The sequence below is a fragment of the Dromaius novaehollandiae genome, chromosome 7 (assembly GCF_036370855.1).
Source record: "Dromaius novaehollandiae isolate bDroNov1 chromosome 7, bDroNov1.hap1, whole genome shotgun sequence".
NCBI lineage: Eukaryota > Metazoa > Chordata > Aves > Casuariiformes > Dromaiidae > Dromaius > Dromaius novaehollandiae.
Window position 1 is genome coordinate 12,193,433 of NC_088104.1, and position 19,491 is coordinate 12,212,923.

At 40.7% G+C, this 19,491-nt stretch overlaps 1 protein-coding gene across 5 annotated transcripts in view; it reads right to left on the bottom strand.

The window, feature by feature from the left end:
* KALRN (kalirin RhoGEF kinase) overlaps nucleotides 1–19,491 on the bottom strand; it is a 526,992-nt gene that overhangs the window by 268,329 nt on the left and 239,172 nt on the right. For all 5 annotated transcript variants that reach the window (XM_064514688.1, XM_064514687.1, XM_064514683.1 and 2 more), the window contains exons 7-9: nucleotides 14,822–15,013; nucleotides 7,607–7,738; nucleotides 916–1,146 (exon numbers count right to left, since the gene is read on the bottom strand). In XM_064514688.1, the coding sequence (XP_064370758.1) occupies nucleotides 916–1,146; nucleotides 7,607–7,738; nucleotides 14,822–15,013 (555 nt within the window). The remainder of the gene's footprint in view (nucleotides 1–915; nucleotides 1,147–7,606; nucleotides 7,739–14,821; nucleotides 15,014–19,491) is intronic.

Sequence of the window (19,491 nt, forward strand, 5' to 3'; positions counted from 1 at the left end):
TTTATTTGCAAAGGATTTCTACAGCAGCAGTTCTGTCTGTGCCAGTGCACTTCTCCTATGGTCCTAGCAGAACACAAGTTTCCACATTGCATACAAGTTGTCTGTCTCCTGTCATTGCTGGTTCATGTCTGTTTTGCATGGGACTGCTTTGCTGCTCAGCGTCCATCTGGTATTTTACAGAGAGGAAGGCAATGACCTAAAGAACCCCAGGCACATTAGAACGCTCCATAAACACAATCAGACCATTCAGCCTCTTCATTTAAAGCAAGTACCATACTGCTACCAACATCTGCTTTGGCCTTTAGCTGGGCCCTTAAGCAAACCACACCATCCTGAGTGAGCAGAGTCCTGTAACATCCATTGACCATGCTTGAGTATGTGGCATCTACAAGCATGAAATCTCATACTTACTGTCTTAAGAGTTACGCTCTTGGAGCGGTATTCAAATGGATTCCTTCAGAAGAGAAAGGTTATTACCTGCAGTCTGAGTTCTCAGAGGTGAGCTTGTACAGTATGAACTGTATTTTTTCGAGGCGGGTTCTGCACATTGGGTTGTGCTGTTGATCTGAGCCAGCAAACTCTTCTTTTACACTCGAAACCCTTCTTTTTCTATTAAACATCATTTTCCCAAGCACAGTAGAGTACTTAGAGCTAATTCCTCATTTGCCATAAACTATCTACTAAAAGTAGCATCACATTTCTGTGCTGACCTATGGACTGACTGATGACTTCCAGTGTGAAACTGAGAGGTAGTGAAAGGCGCATTACTACATTAGCATATTTCTAGCACAGATAACGCTGAGTGTCTAATCTGGGTTGTGCCAGTATCCTACAGATAAGCACAGATACTTACCAAACAAATTTAATGGCTCCAAAGAAAGAGCCATTCATTTCCTCCTTTAGTAATGTTATTACCTGTTGAACGTCCTGCTGGAAAACGCAGAGTTGGAGCCTTTGATGTAACCGGACCTTTCTGTGTTGCCAGATGCTCTCTAGGCGCCGCTGGTGATGCAGGACTTCATGTACCACATCCAACACCTGGTGGACAGCCTTGGAGTAGTTTGCAGTAGCGGTGAGGGATTCAGAATTCCCAGGGCTCAAGGGACGCTGTAGGACATCCAGCAAAGCTTTTCCATCCTGGCTCACCTGAGAGAAGAAATGAGTTAACTTCACTGTGCTGATACTTAAACATCCAATAGCTGACAAAGAACAGTCTAGCTGATTCTTTTTCCTGTGTGTCTTTACTTTATTTCAGTAGAAAAGGAAGATTTGTGAGCAGATTTGTGAGCAGAGTCCTGTAACATCCGTTGATCATGCCTGATTTGTACTTATGCATTCATCACTTTCCTTAGCTTCCTAGTGGGCCTGCTGTGTCACTCTGCAGGAGCACGGATACTGCACTGTTGGGACTGCGTAGAGACAGAGATCCCTAGACTATATTATGTTCTGACACTTAGGCACTGAAAAGTCTCGACATTTACTGGTATACGACAGGTGGCATTTGCAATAGCAGGTCTATTTTTGTGGGGAAGTGGCATTTTAAGAAAACCACAGATGGCAGAGTCATTCCTATCCTGGATGATAAGGGAGAAGCCTTTCTTTGTAGGATTACTAAGTATGAATATACGCTCAGAAGTGTGACATTCAGATTCTGTATTTCATTCAGTGACAGTGAAAAATAAAATGGTATATGGTACTGTATCTCTTCTTCCCCAGGAATAGATCAGAGGGATCCATAGCCTCCATTTTCAATGGGTCTACAATGTTTGTTTGCAAATGCAAAGCCATCTGCACACATACAAGCTTTTTTGTGCATATCAAAACACATTTGTGGATGCAAAGGTATTGGGCATTAAAAAAACCAGAATGCTATATTTTTTTTCTGGAACCTTTCTGGAACATTTTCATATTGCAGGGGAAAGATGAAAAATGAACCATAAAAAACAAGATGCTAACAAACACTAACAAGTGCTTGCATGCACTTGTCCTCTAAAAATGGCTTTGTGAAATATGTTGCAATTGCAAATTGGAAGTTAAAGTATCTCTTTCAACAGAAATGTTAAACGAGGACAGTATTGGAATCTCTCTCCTCTTCCTAGCCCACTTTCCTCCTTTCCTTCCCAAACAAAGTGCAGCGAAAACAACAAATTTTGTGAAAAATGTTTCTATTTCTAGGCTATCAGAGACCTTGCTAGAGAATGGTTCATTGAATGTTTTTCATCCAATGTGAATATAGAACATTACCAGTGAAACTGAAAACATGTCTCGAGGATCTCCACATCTCATTTATCTCTGTATCATAAATTGCTTGTTCAAATTAAGCAAATAACCTTTAATCCCAAACCTGTGCCTTTTGGCAAGCCATGCCACATCCCAATCTGCCATAGCAGTGTATATCTGGTGCAATTCCAGAGAAATCAGCAGAACTTCTGAGATTTACATTGGCAAAATTGGGAGTCAAATCTGATCCTATTAGGTGACTATGAGGTTGGGCTGGACACATCGCTGGAGAATTTTTTAAATATTCAGGGCAATTTGGAATTAAATTAGGAAATGACTGGGGAGCCTCTAGGGAATGGCTTTCCATACTCAAAATCAGTTGCTGCTGAAGACCAGCTGGAGCAATTTGCACATGCTGAAGCCTGCTGGGGTCACAGAGGGAATGGCTGCACTAGCCAACAGCAGTGGCTAATGGTGATACAGAGGAGATACACTAGGGCACAGGTATAACCTTGGCAATATTATGGAGGTAGCAACAGCCGCTAGGCAGGGAAGAGGCAGCTCCTAGACAGAGAAGGCGACAAGGCACACTACATCCCGTTTTAGGTGTGAGAAGATAATCAGCACAGCCTAATCACTGGGAACAGGAAACCAAGGCCATGCACACACTTGGGAGCAGCTCATTAAACCAGAAACCCACTTTCCACTGGCTGAACTCACTCATAGGCTCCTGTTACTGCCCTTGGGGTTTACAATTGGTCTGAACCTGTCCCGGGCTGGTGTTACAACGCCTTTAGTATAGTCCCTGCCGATTTACATCTCTAGAAATGAATGCTGAACCAAGAATAAAAACAAAGGTTCAGAAGTCTACCAGGAAGAGATTTGTGATTGTTCAGATAACAGAACAGACATGCTTTACTCAGCAGAACTTTCCTGCAAACTTCTTGCCATAATACAGGCCTATTTGTACCTACATCCGTTCCCAAGTGCAGGCCCTGTGTGTCAGTCTTTTGCCTTCCTCTCTCCAGAGGTGGAATTTTGCAGTTTTCCCATTTTGGGGTCAGATCTTCAGGTAAAATATTCTGTGTGCTAATCATAAATGATCAAAACACCAGACTGAATTCAGCTGCCTTAAAAAAAGTTCTCTTTCAGAGCAGACTAGTCAGTGAATATAGCCAGAAAGACCTTTACAGTAAAAGTCTTAGCAGCAGGACCAATGTAGATCAAAAAGTGTGTTTCAAACACAATAGCATATACGCACCTGCTTCACTGAAAGCTGACACAGGACAACATGCTCCCAGGTTTACTATATGAGGAGTGGAAAAGACAGGAATCCACTCCTGCATTCTCTCTCACTCTTTTTCTTCTAAAGGATTTAGTTTTTATCTATACCAAAAGGTATTTGTTCCTCTTGTCTAAGAGGCCCCAGAGGTTACAAGTTATGATTTTTCCCTAATGGGCCTAGCCTTCCAGTCATTCTCTGTACAGCCAGAGATAAAACTCCAGACTTCAAGTGCCTGTGTTGCTCTACCAATAATCATTAACACAAATTAGAAGCTATTAGAAGTGCTTTCCTGCTCTCTGACTTACAAGCATGTCCTGTCATGCTGGAGTTAATCTATGGGAAACATAAAACAAGTAGCACAGTGACAGTCAGATAACCAGTGGTATTCAATATTCACAAAGATTATAGGCATCTTCCAGTCCGCCATATCTTCTATGGCTCTGCAGTTCTTTGGTTTAAAAAAGTTCTTTTCTGAAGGCATTTCTGTTGTGAGTGTTACTACATTCCCAATGAATGGGTACAGAAGGTTTGTGCTCTCAGTGTTCACTGATGACTAGATTTCAGAAGGGAAGGGAACAGCTTCACAAATGGAGGACCTATCTACTGTACCCTTTCAGTCAATTCCATGTCTCTCCCTGCCTCACTTAAGACACATTTGAAGATCTAAGTGTTGGAAAAGTCTTAAACTGAATGGACCTGCACCCAGCATGACTCGTAGACCCTGTGAACTGTTAGTGACAGTGCTGCATTTATCAAAGCAAATCTGACCAATTCTTGCTTATTTTGAAAACTACAGAACTGCTGCTGTACTCTCTGGGAAGACTTTAAACCAGTGGAAGGGTGTTCAGCCATGACCCCCCAGAATAATTTATCTGTGCCACAGCCTCATTTCTCAAGAGTCCAAAAGGCCTTCATTTTCACATGACTAGATATGACTGCAGCCAAAATGCAAGCATCTTGTCTCATTCTGTGGGTGCATATCTCATCAAAGGATAGGACATACATATGATAGTTCACCACATGATCCAACACATGTATACACTCCTATCACATGATGGTATTCCTATGTTTTGGCTTCATGATGGGAGAAAGGTTGGGGTGGCCAGTATATGAGTACCTCTGTAGAAGTGATGTGACCTTGGGTGAACCAGAAGATTAGATTTTGTTTTGTTAGTGAAATAATTTCCCTGGAAGCTGTATACATAACTAATGGATAAGTCAAAAATCTGCAGATATCCCTTACAGTGTGTAAGCCATACCTCAAAAGTCTTCTAAGTGATAAGCCTAATGGTGCTATCTGTGAAACAGCTACAGTTTGGTGGATGTGGCTGCACTAAGAAAAGAATTAGTCTTTTGAGCAGATATAGTGTGCCTCTGGGGACAGACAGTAAAGCATAGTTAATAGAGTCACACTGAACAAGACGCTCTTACCATCAACAAGGATCACACCTGACTCAAGAGAATCTTTTCTCTCTCTTCCGCTTTATCCTTACCAAACCAGTACAGTTGTCAGGAGGGACATCCCAAGTATGTCTCCTGCTGTTCATCCATTAAAAACCCTGGAAAAGCAATAGCTCAGTGGCTAGAGACATCTAGAGGAACTCCTCCTCCATGAGCGAAATCTCCAAAAAGCATGCATCTCATGTGTGCAACCTCCTCCCTTCAGCACTACTTTACCTGAAGTTTAAAATAAATAAATAAATAAAGCATCACTTGATTCTCAGAAGATGGAAGAAGGCCTGTTCTGCTAGCAGCCCAGCTTAGTGCTACTGCACAGGGCAGCAGAGGTTGCTTAGCTACGGATTGCGCATCAGGCCTGTGATCTCTGCCTCCACTATTTCTGAGCATCACCCGAGTGCAGTAAAGGAAGGAGGAACATGATTATGGCTGTACCCATGGCAAGATGGAATCAAAGAGTATCCCTAAGATCCTTTGGGCATCTCTTCTTATGTTCCGGAAGAGAATCTTCTCCTGAAAAGCATCTGAAATGCTTCATTATACTCTGTAACAGAACAGAATACGGCCATGTATCCTGATTTAAATGTTTTTTCCAAGGACCGTCCATTCTATTCCATACATACCTTGCATTTACAGAAATATAAAAAGAGATTTTCAAAGACTCTGCAGGAAAAGAAAGAGAAGGAAAAGCTACAATTTTTCATCCCACCACTGAGAGCTCTGAAAAGAGAAACATTATTATTTTCTATGGGCAAGGGTCAATGTCTATATTGGAGAAATAGGCATGGGGATAGGAGGCAGGACTCCTAAGCCTAATCCAAGCTTTTCAGCTCACTGTGTAGCTGTGGGCAAAGGGATGAACGTTTCAGAAATAACAGACTATAACCTTTCTGGCAATGGTTCACACTGTTTAAAAATGTGCTTATTAGGGAAATAATATTGAAATGTTTTAAACATCTGTGTCTGTGACAAGTTACAACTTTTTGAGGAAGCATCAGCAAAAGCAATATGCAGGTTAAAGGCTGCTTTTGGTAATGAGTTTTAAACGAATTTTCATTTCATGAAAGTCAAGGTCAAGGCTGATAAATAAAATGCCAGCTTCAAACATTACTGTGTTTTTATTTAATCTCAATTTGATTTAATCTTTAGAAATAATTTTTAAACAAAATCACAAAACTCTAGCTTCATGTGGCTAGGCAAAAGTATAAAATTCATAGTTAAAACTGGAAGTCAACAAGAATGTTCTGTCTTTGCTTACACTGCTTGCTGTTCCTGCAAATCCCATCTGAGTGTAAAGTGAGGAATGACCCTTTCTGCTTGCAACCCAGACTTGCTCCTTTTAATTGACTCCCTCCAAAATGCACATGGATGTTCAGAAAATGAGAGATTTCTGTCTAACATCCCTTACATTCGTCATCACGGTATCTGCACAACATCACTGTGTGTGTGAGTGTCTACCACCACATCCCGAACAGCAAGTCCTTTGCTCCTACGTTTTATCCTATAGGTTCTTCCAAGAACATGAACACCAGAGCAAGGAGCATTTTCACACACTGTTCTGGAGTGCTGACTTGGTAACTTACTAAGTACAGCAAGTACTACCAAAGTCCTCTTACCCAGCTTGGAAAACTGGAGGAAAAAAAGTCTCTTGGTGCCCAAAAAGAGAGTCAAGCACAGCACAGTGCAGGAAAGTGAAAAATGCAAGTAAAACCAAACATTCAGGTGACCTGTAGGTTACCTTCCAAGAGCCTACAGCCTTGGAGACAGGAATTACACAGTGGAATGGATAGATGTACATGGCTTACCCCTCCCAGGGTAATTTGCATCAGCCCATGCCTGGAATGAACATCCAGAGTAGTTTCATTCCTAAGGACTCCTCCCAGATGCCAGGGAGGGCCTGTAGCCCTCCTTCAAGGTAAAGTGGACCGAACACAGAGCCTGGTCTGCACAGAGTCAGCAGCACTGAATGTCGGCTGTTTATTGGTAGCTTTTATCTCATGCTGCAGACTAGATGAGTCTTGAGGGGAAAAGCATGTGAAGAATCTTTATAGGTTTTCTGACAAAAAGTCATAGGGCAGTTTTTTAGTCTTAGCATCCCTGACACTCACTTTCAAAGGAAAAGAACACACCTTCTTTAGGTGTGGGCTATCTGACAAAAGCATATACAAATACATCTAAAGCAGCCTTTTACAGCCTTCCCTGTACTGGGGACCTGACATCCCTGTGACTTCATATATTGAGGGAAAAAGCTTTTTTCATTCTCTGTTTCCATTAGCACACCTATGCTAGAGCGAAGATTCATTCACAGCAAGAGAGCAACACGAATAAAACTACCACCAGCTTAAAGGGGTTTCCTGTTCAGCAGAGGCAGTGAAACAGCTCTTCTTCAGAGTGCCAACACCAGTTCCAGATTTCATTTTTCTATGGTATTTATCCTCCAGATTGTCCTGTTGTGCCCTAGCGAGAGGGTGACTGAGCACAGCCAAAATCCTACAGCCTGGGAGTAGATCTGATCCCTTGCGTGACAAAGTTGCAGCAATGGAAAGTAAATCTATCTTATTTAGAAAAGCTAATCCCCCAAATGCAGTCAAGTATCTGTTATCACTTAACAGCTGTTTACATTCTCCTCCAGGAAGCACATACCTCTGTGTAGGCCTGTGTTACTTGCTCATACAGAGACTGATGATGATGGATGGCCAGTTCCAGGTCTTGCATTTCTGAGGGGAGGCCTCCTTCACTGCACATTTTGCACCAGGCATCCACACCTGAAAGGAACTGAAACAATTCCAGAAACAATGAGCAACACTGATACAGAGCGATGTCTCATCAACATCACCGTTAGGAAAACTTGCTTGTAGAGTGCCACAGATGACAGCAGTTTGGACCAAGGAAAATAGTCACAAAGGGATCCAGTCACAAAGTGATCCTTTTGGGCACCCTCAAACAGAACATTCCTGTCTCCTCCTCAGAGCTTGAAGAACACCTAGATTCAAAGGAATACTTTCTGTTTCTTTTGGTTTAAGCAAATGTTCCTTTAAGCAGGGTCAGAAAACACCCATTCTAAGAGTGTTTTCATAATCAGGTAGGGATACTACAATCAGTTTAGAAAAAAACATGAGCATAAAGCACAAAAGGACACAGCTACAGTGCCAGCTATATTTGGCATTGTCTCAGCTACCAGTCTTCCCTCAGTTGCTTACCTGTCCTTAACACCACTGATTTGAGCAATAGAAAACTCCCATTAAAATCAATGCTGACATTCATTTCAGTGAACAGCAGACAGTCTGTATTGAAGCGGTTCCCAAACCAGGGCCAGCTCAGCGGGATTGCTAATTGGATACCAAGGCTTTAACCTCTGGTCACCCATTTGATTCTGGCCCGAGTCAGCAGTGATCAGATACCATTACCATCTGATGGCTGCTGAGCAGCCAATGTGAAATGAGCTGTTGGTCTCAGGCCAGTTACTGGTAGGCAGACATCCACAAAAAGGGAGAAAAAAATTCATTGCCATTGCAATTGATACGGATTAGCACCTTGGTTGGAAGCCTTAAAAGACAGCCAGAAAAGGAACAGACTTGGGGAGCAGAGGGATGGAAAGAAATATCTTTCCATTCTTAAAGGCCTCCAGAGCAGCACTGATGCATTTTGGCAGAACAAATTGGGGAAGCTCTCCCGGGTGCTGCCTGTTCTGTAAAAGAAAAGAGGAATTTAGTCTCTAGGTTCCCATCATGTTTTTCCTTTAAGCGAGGCCTACTTTAATGACACAGTGCCTAACATACTCCCATTTTGTCCATACGTAACTGCCTAATGCCACCTCATTACTTCTCATTAGTATTTTCTCTTCCTCCATCTTTCTGTTATACCAGCCTTACATACTTAAGGATTTTGGGGTCTAGTTATTAAAAAAAAAAAAAAAGAAAGGCAGCTAATTATACAACAGATGCAGTGCCCTGCAGGGTGAATGTATAATGCTACAATACCACCCCCATGATCATAGCTTTATCCACTCCTGAAGTGTTCACCTGTGGCTTGTTAGTAAAGCACTCACTCAGAGCATGAAGGGCTGTGAGATTCAAAGCAAAAAATTTCAATTCAGCTCTGGCTCTGGCATCAGCATCTTTTTTTATTAGCAGGGTAAAGCTATTTGCCTTGCTGCTGTGTAATCAAGGCTATAAAGTGTTTGCATTGTAAACACTTCTTTTCAGTGCACAAAGATTCAGTGACAAAGATGAATTCCTAAGCGTTCATGTCTACAAGGTGCCAGTTTACCAGTAAAAACTGTTTCCTAGCAGGCTAGTGGCCAAGATGGCAGGGGCTGTTGTGTTGATCTGACTTCTGATCTGTTGAACCTCTCCAGATGGAATTCCCAAACGAAATTTCCCTGCATAAAGCTGAAGTCATCATATTTTGTTCTGAGCTAATGGAATTCACATTTCCTATTCAGTTTTAATAGCATGGAGCTGACAGCAAAGCCTTCTGGGGCTGTTACATGAACCTCTTGGTTGAAACAGTGAGCAAACAGCCTTTACACCTTAAGGACTGGTGTTCCTGCTGCTGCAATCAGAGTTATGCCTCATATCTAAACTTCTCCATTCCACCAGTTTCAGTACAAGCTCTTTTAGTCATGTTACCCATACACTGTCATACCCCCAGAGTGGGATTTGCACAGTAGGTGGGAGAAGTCACAAGAAGATCCTATGCACATAACTGCATTTCTACCATGCTGTTTAACACCTATTTTTCCTTTCTCAGGAGAGTGTTACGAGGATACCCCCATGTCTGCAAAGAATTTAGAGGATTTTTTTGCAATGCACTGGCTTTGTGCATGTGAGTAAATTTGTGTTGTTGACCCCAGGAACTTTACCAGCCAGCTCTTTAGCTTACATGACAAACGTCCATGGTGTATGGTCCTGAAACATCTAGGTGAATGATCCTTACCAAGAGGTTTTCACTAGCTTCAGCATCTTAGATCATAACTTAGAGATACAGGACTCTATACAAGCATAGAATTTATCTGTGAAAGTTTGAGCAAATATCCCCAGAAAGAGTCATGCTCAGGATGCTAAGGAACCTCTGCATGGGTTGGTAACGGGGCTTGCATCTTACTGCATATAGACTGTGTCACTACATTAGTAACTTCACTGCTACCACTAGCAGGAACAGCTGATATCCTCTGTTTTAAGAAACACAGCCTGCCAGTGTTTTAGTCTGATACTGTGTGCTGGTCTGAACTGTGTTTGCATATGCACATGCAGAGAAAGGATTGTTTTTTAGGGATATTTGAAAAGTATTAATTCATACTGTACTACTATTAATTTGGCTATTTTGGAAAATGTGGCTATGTTAATTTTTATTACTGTGTCACACACTGTGATGGACACAAGAAACTTTATTAAATGTAACCCTTCATGCTATATACATATTCATACAGCAAAATCACTGTTTGACTGAGTTAGGAAAAGGTGCATTTAAAATTGTAAACTATTGTTAGGTTGGAACAGGAGCTGTTACTATGTACTGGATACTGAATACCATTGAAATTAGTTGCCTAAATTTCTTTTTACCCCATAGACTGCAATAGCTCCTACTGGGAACATAAAAGCTGCTTAAATATGATTTGAAATGACAGACTCCAATAATTGTATATGTTTTTCAAGATTTCAGGAAAGATTAAGAAAAATCTCTCCTAAAAAATAAAAATGTCCCTAAGGTACCTAAGGAACTTTAAAGTAGTGATCCACACTCACTCCCAGCTCACAATCTATTCACCTAAGTTGCCAATTCTGTATTCAATCAAATAATGGATTCTCACACCACTTCTTGCTAACTTTCCTCAGTGATTGCCTCAGGATCACATGGCTGCTCCAAAACACAGCTCAGACATTTTCCGGTACCTATTTCTTCATATTTTCTGCAAAGTCCTTGCTTATTGCTTGCAAGGCATTTGCATGGGAGAGGCAGGACAATCAGGGTAGTTCTCCTAGACCCCAGAGAAATTAAGGGCTCACTCTAGTCTACCTTCATCCTCCAGCAGTGGCTCCAGCAAGGAGAAGGCCATGAAACTGTTTTCCTCAGTGGCCTAAAATCTCTCCTAATGGTCTGATCTTTTTGTGTGAGGCTAACCGAATATATTCTGATCTTGTTTCTGGCATTTCCTCTTCCTTCCTAATCCAGAAGTTATCTCTTCTTATTCCTGCAAGTCATGGGTGTCAACTGTATTTTCTTTTCCTCTCTCTCCTCAAATTCTTCCTCTCTTTTCATTTTCTTCCCTCAAGTAGGGCACTCCAGGATGTGCTTGTAGGGACCCAGGCAGAGATCTGATGAGAACAGTAGCCTTCCTAGTTGGGGAGTAAGGTAATACGAAAGGAATGGTCTGGTCAGTTTTCAGAGAATCAACATGAATGTGTGATATAGTGTATGCACCTGGCACATACTACTTGGAACAGTAATTCTGCTTGTGCACTTCTGTGGGTAGACTGTGACCCAGCATTAATTTGTTCAGATCTCTTGGCTGATTGAAGACGTTAATTTGTTCATTCTGACAGGATCTTTAGAGTGAGCATCTTATGAATACTCAAGCACACTTTCAGAGATTGCTGCCAAGAAAGGAAGGACACCTGGTTTGTCTCCTTCCCCCATCTGGCAGTGAGGTGGCTGGAATCTCATCTGGTGTAAATCAGCAAAATTCTCTTGAAACCAAAGCGAGATAAGGTATGTTCTCCTACCTTCTCCTGCAACTTTGAATAGCCTGTCATACCTAAAAATATAGAAATAGATTGTCTTTCATGCTAGAATATCTCCACATTATCATGAGGAAAAAAAAAAAAAAAGACTTGTAGCTGGCTGAATTAAGAGACATTTGGAAAACACCTCCATTGAATACCCTCAGAATTGTACCTTGACCTGGAGATACTGGGGATTTGGAGCTTAGTTTACTGGCTTTTGATCAAACACATGTGCCGAAGAAAGCCTGGCTGGAGGCTAAGTTGGCAAGATTTGTCTATTCTTTTCTTTTCCTTTTCTTTTTTTTCCCTTTTCCTTGGTCTTTTTTTGATGATGGCTTGGTATTTATAAATTGTGCTTAAAAAAATTAAGGAAGACACAGGCACACACACGTGTGCACGCGCATGCACACACACACACATACGCACAAAGAAGAAAAAGAAAGAAACAAAGCAAAAAACAAGCTTTGATCCAGGAGTTCATTCAGCCAAGTTCAATTCAACATGCCACATGTATCTGCTATAAGAGCTGGGAAAGCAATGTGATTCCGAGGCACATGAAGACAGATGTGAGGTTCAATTCCCAGTAGGGTTGACTCAGCCTTTCATCCTTCTAAGCCAGACAAATGGTGTCCTATGCAGTCTGCTGTGTGGGGTCGTTAGGAAAAAGACCTTGAAAAACAAGTTGTTTCCTGCTCAGCTTGCATATTATAGAGCTTGTAGTACTTTTCACAAATCTCTGCCCCAAGCCAACAATTTCCTTGCAAGTTGCGGTGTGCCAAAGGCTGAAAGATTACGGTCCTATTAGACTTGCTTCCTGTTGGCATCACAGAGAACTTCAATCAATAGGAAGGAATGAACAAAGAGACTGTAGCAGCTTATCGCACTGGAGAAGGAAAGACAATCTGCGTATCGGATTGGTATGAGGGAGGCAGGGGCACACTCTGGAGAAAGGGCTTGATCCACATTGAGACTACCATTACTGACAGAACAAAGGGAGCAAAAAAGACTTGATTTGGGGGAGAGGAAACAGTAGTTTTTTCTAGATCTTTGCTGATGTGCACATTAGAGATCTAAACCTTACTTACTGTAAAATGAGAAAGCGCGGATTTGAGTAAAAAACCCTGGGTGATGGCAAATAATAGAGAATCACATTTGGAATTAATGTCTGATAGACCACAGGCTCAAGCATAGACCAAATTACAGGCACCTCACTTTTCATAGTATACCAAGGTGTCTGTGACTAAACTGTTAGTGTGCAAATCGTTGGTTCATCCTACCAGAGCTACTGAAGCAAGGTCAACATTTCAGTCTTGGCTAAGGGACACAATGACTCCCGTATTTCTTTCTTCCAGATGAGGTTACAGGTTTCACATCAGCACTTCCCTCCCACTGAACTGTCTCTTATTGCAAGTGAGGAGCAACTGCTGTTCAGAATTAGCAAATTTTCTTTTCTGCGTAATACTGAGAGACTGGCCTCTGTCAGGCAGCACAAAATTAAGTTCTTTTCAAAGAGCTGACAAGAGAGGACTGAGTTTTCCAGATCCATTCATTCAGTTGTAAAGAAAAAGGAACTAAAGTTGAAAGTGACATTATTGAAGCTTTTTTCAAGTAAAGGCTGAGGCATAGTATCTACTTTGAGAGTGTACAAAGTGCAGGACAACAAAAAATTCACCTCTAGCTGATAGACAGCTACATACAGCTTTCTGTTTTATTGCTTTTCATGGGATAAAATATCTTAGCAACTCCTCATAAATTTCAAACAAGACTGACAACTCAAAAAATAGGAGATCACTTGTAAAACCAAAAAATGACTATGTCATAAATAAACTTTAAATCATTCTATTGAGAGTATGGACTGCCTATCAATTCTTTTTGATTTTTCATTATGAACACACAGTGATAGATGATTATTAATATGAAGACTACACCAAACTTTAAGGTGCCAATTGTACAGAGGTGAAAGTACCTGTACTGGGCACCTCCTGGTATAACAGTCCCCTCTGAGCCAGTGAGTATGCTTACATGAGTAGGTGCCCAGTAGGGTGGAAAATTGTTCTTTGCTATGGCCTGCTGTCAATAGAAAACACACACACAAAAAAAAAACTACTGTAATTCTGGTCAGAAACAAACAGTAAAGAAAATCTTTATTTTTCTGGCTAGACTTTTCCATACATATATTTTGGCTTATGAGACAAAGTTTCCGGCTCATCATTTATAATTTCTTCTTCAGCCACTTTAAGTGTGGGTCATAATATAAACATAAAGCACATCCACATAGTAGCTTTGACATTAAATACTTGGAAAAACAAGTGCACAACAGTAGTGAAGAAAGAGCCCCAAAACAGCGTTTGCCAGTAGAAAATGAATGTAATCTACTTAGGTTCAAAGTTGAACCCTCACTTGAAAGACAGAGTTAGTTAAGGTGTAAAAAAGCAGAAGGTTCATTCATTGACAGATTTCAAATCTTCTGTAGCTATGAAATTACAAAAAGATTTTGGTAGTTGTTACAGACATAAACTAAAGTTTAGTTTCAAAGAAAATTCTCCTGGATGCTCTTAGCTGTCTCTGAAGCCTCTACTTAGTGAGGCCTAACAAAATTTGGGCCTGTGGATAATATTGCAAAGGTAGGGGGTGGAATAAATTCCTTAAGTTTCATTAACAATAATATGCTTTTTGTCCTTAGAAATTGTCTGCTGCTATAGAACTATATGTGTATTCCCATGCACATAGCACATACCACATGTACATATGAACACACAGATACACACTATTTTCCTGACCATAATAATCCTGAATTTATCCACAGCACTGATGAAAGACTAGGCAACAGAAATACGGCAACATGTTACTGCATCAGTGCACTTCGGTTATGACCAGAAAGGAACACATGGGTAAGGAAGGAGGGTTTCATTTCTTATCATCACTAAGACCTAAACATATTTTCCTTCCCACCCAGGTAATGAGTGTCAGCTTTTGGGAGGAAATGCTATTATTTCTGTTTGAGATGCTGGTCTACCAGGAATAAGACTCTTAACCTCACTGAGTATAAGCCAGGAGCCATCAGGCAAGAATTGTAGTATCATTATCACCAAAGTGGCAGTAGATCCTTCTGCCAGTCACAAGTGTAACTCACCTGTTCAGCTTTCTGGTGAAAGACAGCAGACATGGCTAAGATGGTACTGCGCTCATCCAGAGCTGCAGCAAAACTCTTCCACTCTTGATCCAGCTGGGTAGAAATTTGTTTAATCTGCTGGGAAGCATAATGGCCTGCCTCAGAAAGCCTGGATGCAACCGACATGATCCGATTGATGTTGACATAGGCGTTCTGAAAATTAAAAAGCACACGTAAATAAAGAGAAAGAAGAACCGTGACCACCCTCTGCCTTCATTACACACTCCAAACACCAGCAGTTGGAGAAAAGCCAAGTAGTTCGCTGAGAGCAATCAACCACCTGTTTAAATATGCATGAATAGCAGGCATTCTACCTTCCACTCTAAAAATACATCCCCCAGGAATCTTTTTGCACATCTACACCATTATTTTCCCTCCTTGAATTTACTTACTTCTGAATTTATTTAGGTAAAACCATTTTAGGTAATTTGCTATACTTTAGCTATTTACTTCCCTGCTGAGGTCTACTCATTGTTTCCATTTTATATTTGATATTTCTGCTGCATTACTCCATATTTTCTGGATTCTACTTCCGCATATTCATAAATGAAATATTTGCGTTCTGTCCTTCAGAAGTTCTCTGACAGTCCTTAACAGATGTGCAGATAAATGCAAAACTTAAAAAATTTAAGAGCGCTCATAAGGATATTCTATAGAAATAAGAGTTTCCATAGAAATGACTATTAAATTATATTCTTCATTGAAAATGCTATCTTTTCTGTCGGTTATTTTAAGCTGTTCTGCAGCAGAAATATCATTTAACTACATTCTGAATTTAGAAGAATTCAGAAAGACTACTAAAAGAATGATATTTTCTATTCTTTCATAAGAATTTTCCATAATTGTTTATATTCAGCCTCGAAGACGTGAAAGGTTAGTTCTTTCTCAAGTTGAACTGTGGACAGCATTATAATATCCCAATTCCGCATACAAACATAAGCCTCAAATAAATAGCCATAATGACAATGTCATACAAAGATGCACAATGAAAAGACAAATGACAGCTGTTTTGTGGACTTCTGGAACTTCATTTGATGTAAACACTTCTCCTTCTTTCCCTGCCCTCACTACAGGGAGGAAAACTCCCAGCACTTGAGATGTTTTGTTAGTGTTGACTCACTGCTTTCTTGTCTCATTGAAGGATTTCAAGAAGGGCGTTAGGTATTCCAGAGAGTAGAGTCTGTAAGAGCCTTACACACAAGGACAGACATAGCCCTGATGATTTTAACAGTACTACTCATGGACAAAAAATAAATCAGAGGTGGAAGTGTTTGCTGGAGCAGGAACTCATCATAGTTATGAGGAGCACAATGTGGAAAGATATGTGCCAATCCAAATATGAAACACAGCAGAGCACTACAGGGGCAGGCACAGCTCCAGACTAAGTTGTGAAGCAGGGCAAAGTATGTCTGCAGAGTGTACTGCATAACTGCAAAGTATACTCACCATACCTGTAGGTGCTAAGGGAAAAAGCATTGGGGCTACAGCTCTTAGAGCCATTCTGCTCTCCCTGGTAAAACCATGACTGTGATGGCAGTCACATAAATAAGACAGACCTAAAGAAACACCCAGCTTCCAATTTTGGTTCTTTCCTCATCCCATAGCGATTTCTTGGGAATTTCATTTAGCTTAAAATGTCAGATTAATTCTGAAAAGATACTTTTTTCCATAAAATTAAAAGAAAACTGATCAAAATTGTTCTGGATTTTAAAGTATAATAACAAAAACTATGATTTGGAATTTTGACCATCAGCCACTGTCAAACACTTCTTTGAGTCCCTCCAAGTTAGAGACTGTAATTTAGACTAATAAATATTTAAGCCTGGCTCCCAGAAAGTCTTCATGGCCGAGCCTCAGGCAGGATCAGTTTTTAACATTTCAGCTCAGCTCTTCTCCTGGTGGAAAGCAGCATAGAATTGCTACAGTTGCAGGAGTTTGGATTAGTTGTATCAGATGAAGGCATGGAACCATGTTTGAAGGAAATGTTGCTGAAGTTTCGATTTCACATAAATGATAGGCAGTTTCTTCTTGGTTTTATTGTTTTTTCCCCTGCAGAATAATCTCAGCCATTGTAATGTAATGAGCACAATTCAATGAGAGGAAAACAACTGTGAATTCTCTGGTTCCTTGTCACCACAGTATGTAAGTGTATTAAATAGTAGAAGGGTAAAGGTAAGTTTAATTGAAATATAGCAGATGTTCCCAGAGTCTGGTTTTTAAGTTAGGGGGATTTATATATTGTTATGTCTGTTTGTTAAATTTTTATATAGAGAAGAGGATTTTCATGGATGAAATTCCGTTTTCCTAGTTGAGGATTTTTCATGGAAGGGTACCAATCTGTCCTGTAGCCAACCGGCTTACTCCATAGCTCTTCCAACAAAAAGCAAGGAGCAGTTCTGGAACCACCTGTTCATACCTCCTTTCACAGTGCACCAAGTGGAACTGGCTCAGGAAAACAGAGTCTGCAGAGCTTTCCCTGCTGCTTCCTGCCTGACAAATGGCAGGCACGGAGCAAGGAGAGGCACGGATTCAAGTGCAGACTATCACACGTGGGATGTCCTCTTCTGTACAGGTCCAATTGCTAGGGCAATAGGGGCACCTCCAACACCCAGCACGCATGCCCTTCATCTTGCTTTATCTGTCACAACTCAGTGAGGCAGAGATACTGAACTGAGGCTTGGACACAAGAGACCTTGGACAAGGTCTCACAGAAAGTCAAGACAGAGTAAGGGCTTGGCTAAAGATCTGAAACTCAGAACAGCACGTGGTCTAACTATCCTTTACCATATCAGATGTTAAACGTTTTACTGAACCAGGACTTCTACTCACTGTCACTTTTACTGAGGAAGATAGGGTCGGGGGGAACCCTATTTGGATCTCTATTGTGGACTGAAGTAAAATAACACATGGCTTCCAAGTACTCCAGAATTTAGTTTTGGAAAGGGGAAAAAAAAAGTGTACTTGACCAGGATCCACAAAAACAAGACATTTCTTTTTCACCTTCAAGTAGAATAAAGTTGTAAGACAGCTTCTTTCATCTTTATCTTCTGATCTGTAACATTGAGTAAAATGGAACAAAGATCTATGCTGCCAAAATTCAACTATCAACATTTCGCAACATTAAACCTTCCTTTCCCTCTGGTTTTGTTCATCTGCAAAACAGAATGAATTGAGACTTTCCTATACTATTATTATATAGACCTTTTGATCCTAAAAGGAAGTAAATTAAAGAGAGCAACTGATGTATATGACTTATTTTTCCTTTAGACTGGAAAATCTACTACTAGCAGGTCCATGCAGGGGCTCATTTTAAATAATACCTAAGGCCCTCATTTTTTTCAGACCAGAGGTCTCCCCCAAGGGGACTGCAAGGTATCACTGATTTACGGCTATATACGAGTACAATAGATCAAACAATGAGAAAAATATATATTAAGGTCTAAAAGTAAGGGCAAGAGCACTATAGGAAAAAACTGTATTTTACATAGATTTGCAGACTTTCCAGAAGCAGTCCCTTTGTTAGAGATAATTCTTCATTGACTTTCTGTTTAAACTTTGGAATCTTCAGGCAAAAACAAGGGATTTTTTTCCCTCCCGGAGGTCATTAGACAGGTGGGGGGGGGGGGGAGCTACATGCATTATGATATGCAAGAATTTCTCTTGGCAATTTAGGAAAGACTTGAGCAATGTCATTCAAATGCAGAATATCTAATTTTGTATGAGCACATCCACCAATTCCTAGCCTACTTCTGTTGCCTAAAGAAGCCCTCGATTTCAATCTTTACTGTCAGTAACGTAGCTGTTCCCACCAGTGTAAGTGATCACGGCTAGAGTCCCCAACACTCGTTAGGGTAACAGCCTTAAGTCTTAGCAAAAAGCACTGACAGCAGTGGAGTTTCAACTGTGGAATGATCTCCCACAGGGAAATATGTGAATTCAATCCTGATCATCTTGCAGGCATGCTGTGAGACCTTCCCTCTTAATTAAACCTTCCCACTCTAGCTGGAATACTTTCTTCTGATACACACATAAAAAGAATACCTTACACTCAGGAAGGGAAAGTGAGCAGTAAGAAGCACTAAATCTGCAGAGAACTTGGCTGTGTTCATCTCATTTCCTAGAGAACTAGTTGAGATATTGTGATGGCAAACAGTGAAGGTGGGCCACAAGAGAAGGGTTTCACAGATTAATTAATTAAAGGTGAAATTTGATTGTTTAGTAGTTCTTCTTTAAAAAATAACCAGCTCACACTGTTACTCAGAGAGTTTAGAAACCATCTGTGAAATGAACCTAGCACATATACCCAAAGCAGAATGTTTCAGTGACAAAATATTCTCATGAGATATCTTTAAGACCTTTAAGTTTCTGTAACAAGGCCAATTACATGTAGCCTGTTGCAGAATAACATCAGATGGCATTTTAGCTCAGCCTACATACAGAAAAACACAGTTCACTTATGATAAACACTGGAAGTTTTCAAAAGACATCATTAGCCTTTACTGGATAATTGCAATGTGTTTGAAATATATTGTGGCTTTCTTAGGACAATATGCACCTCTATCTAGTGTCAGACAACTAACTCCTTGACAGCAGGATGGGCAGCACTGCCAGCACTGATCACTGCCCTAGAT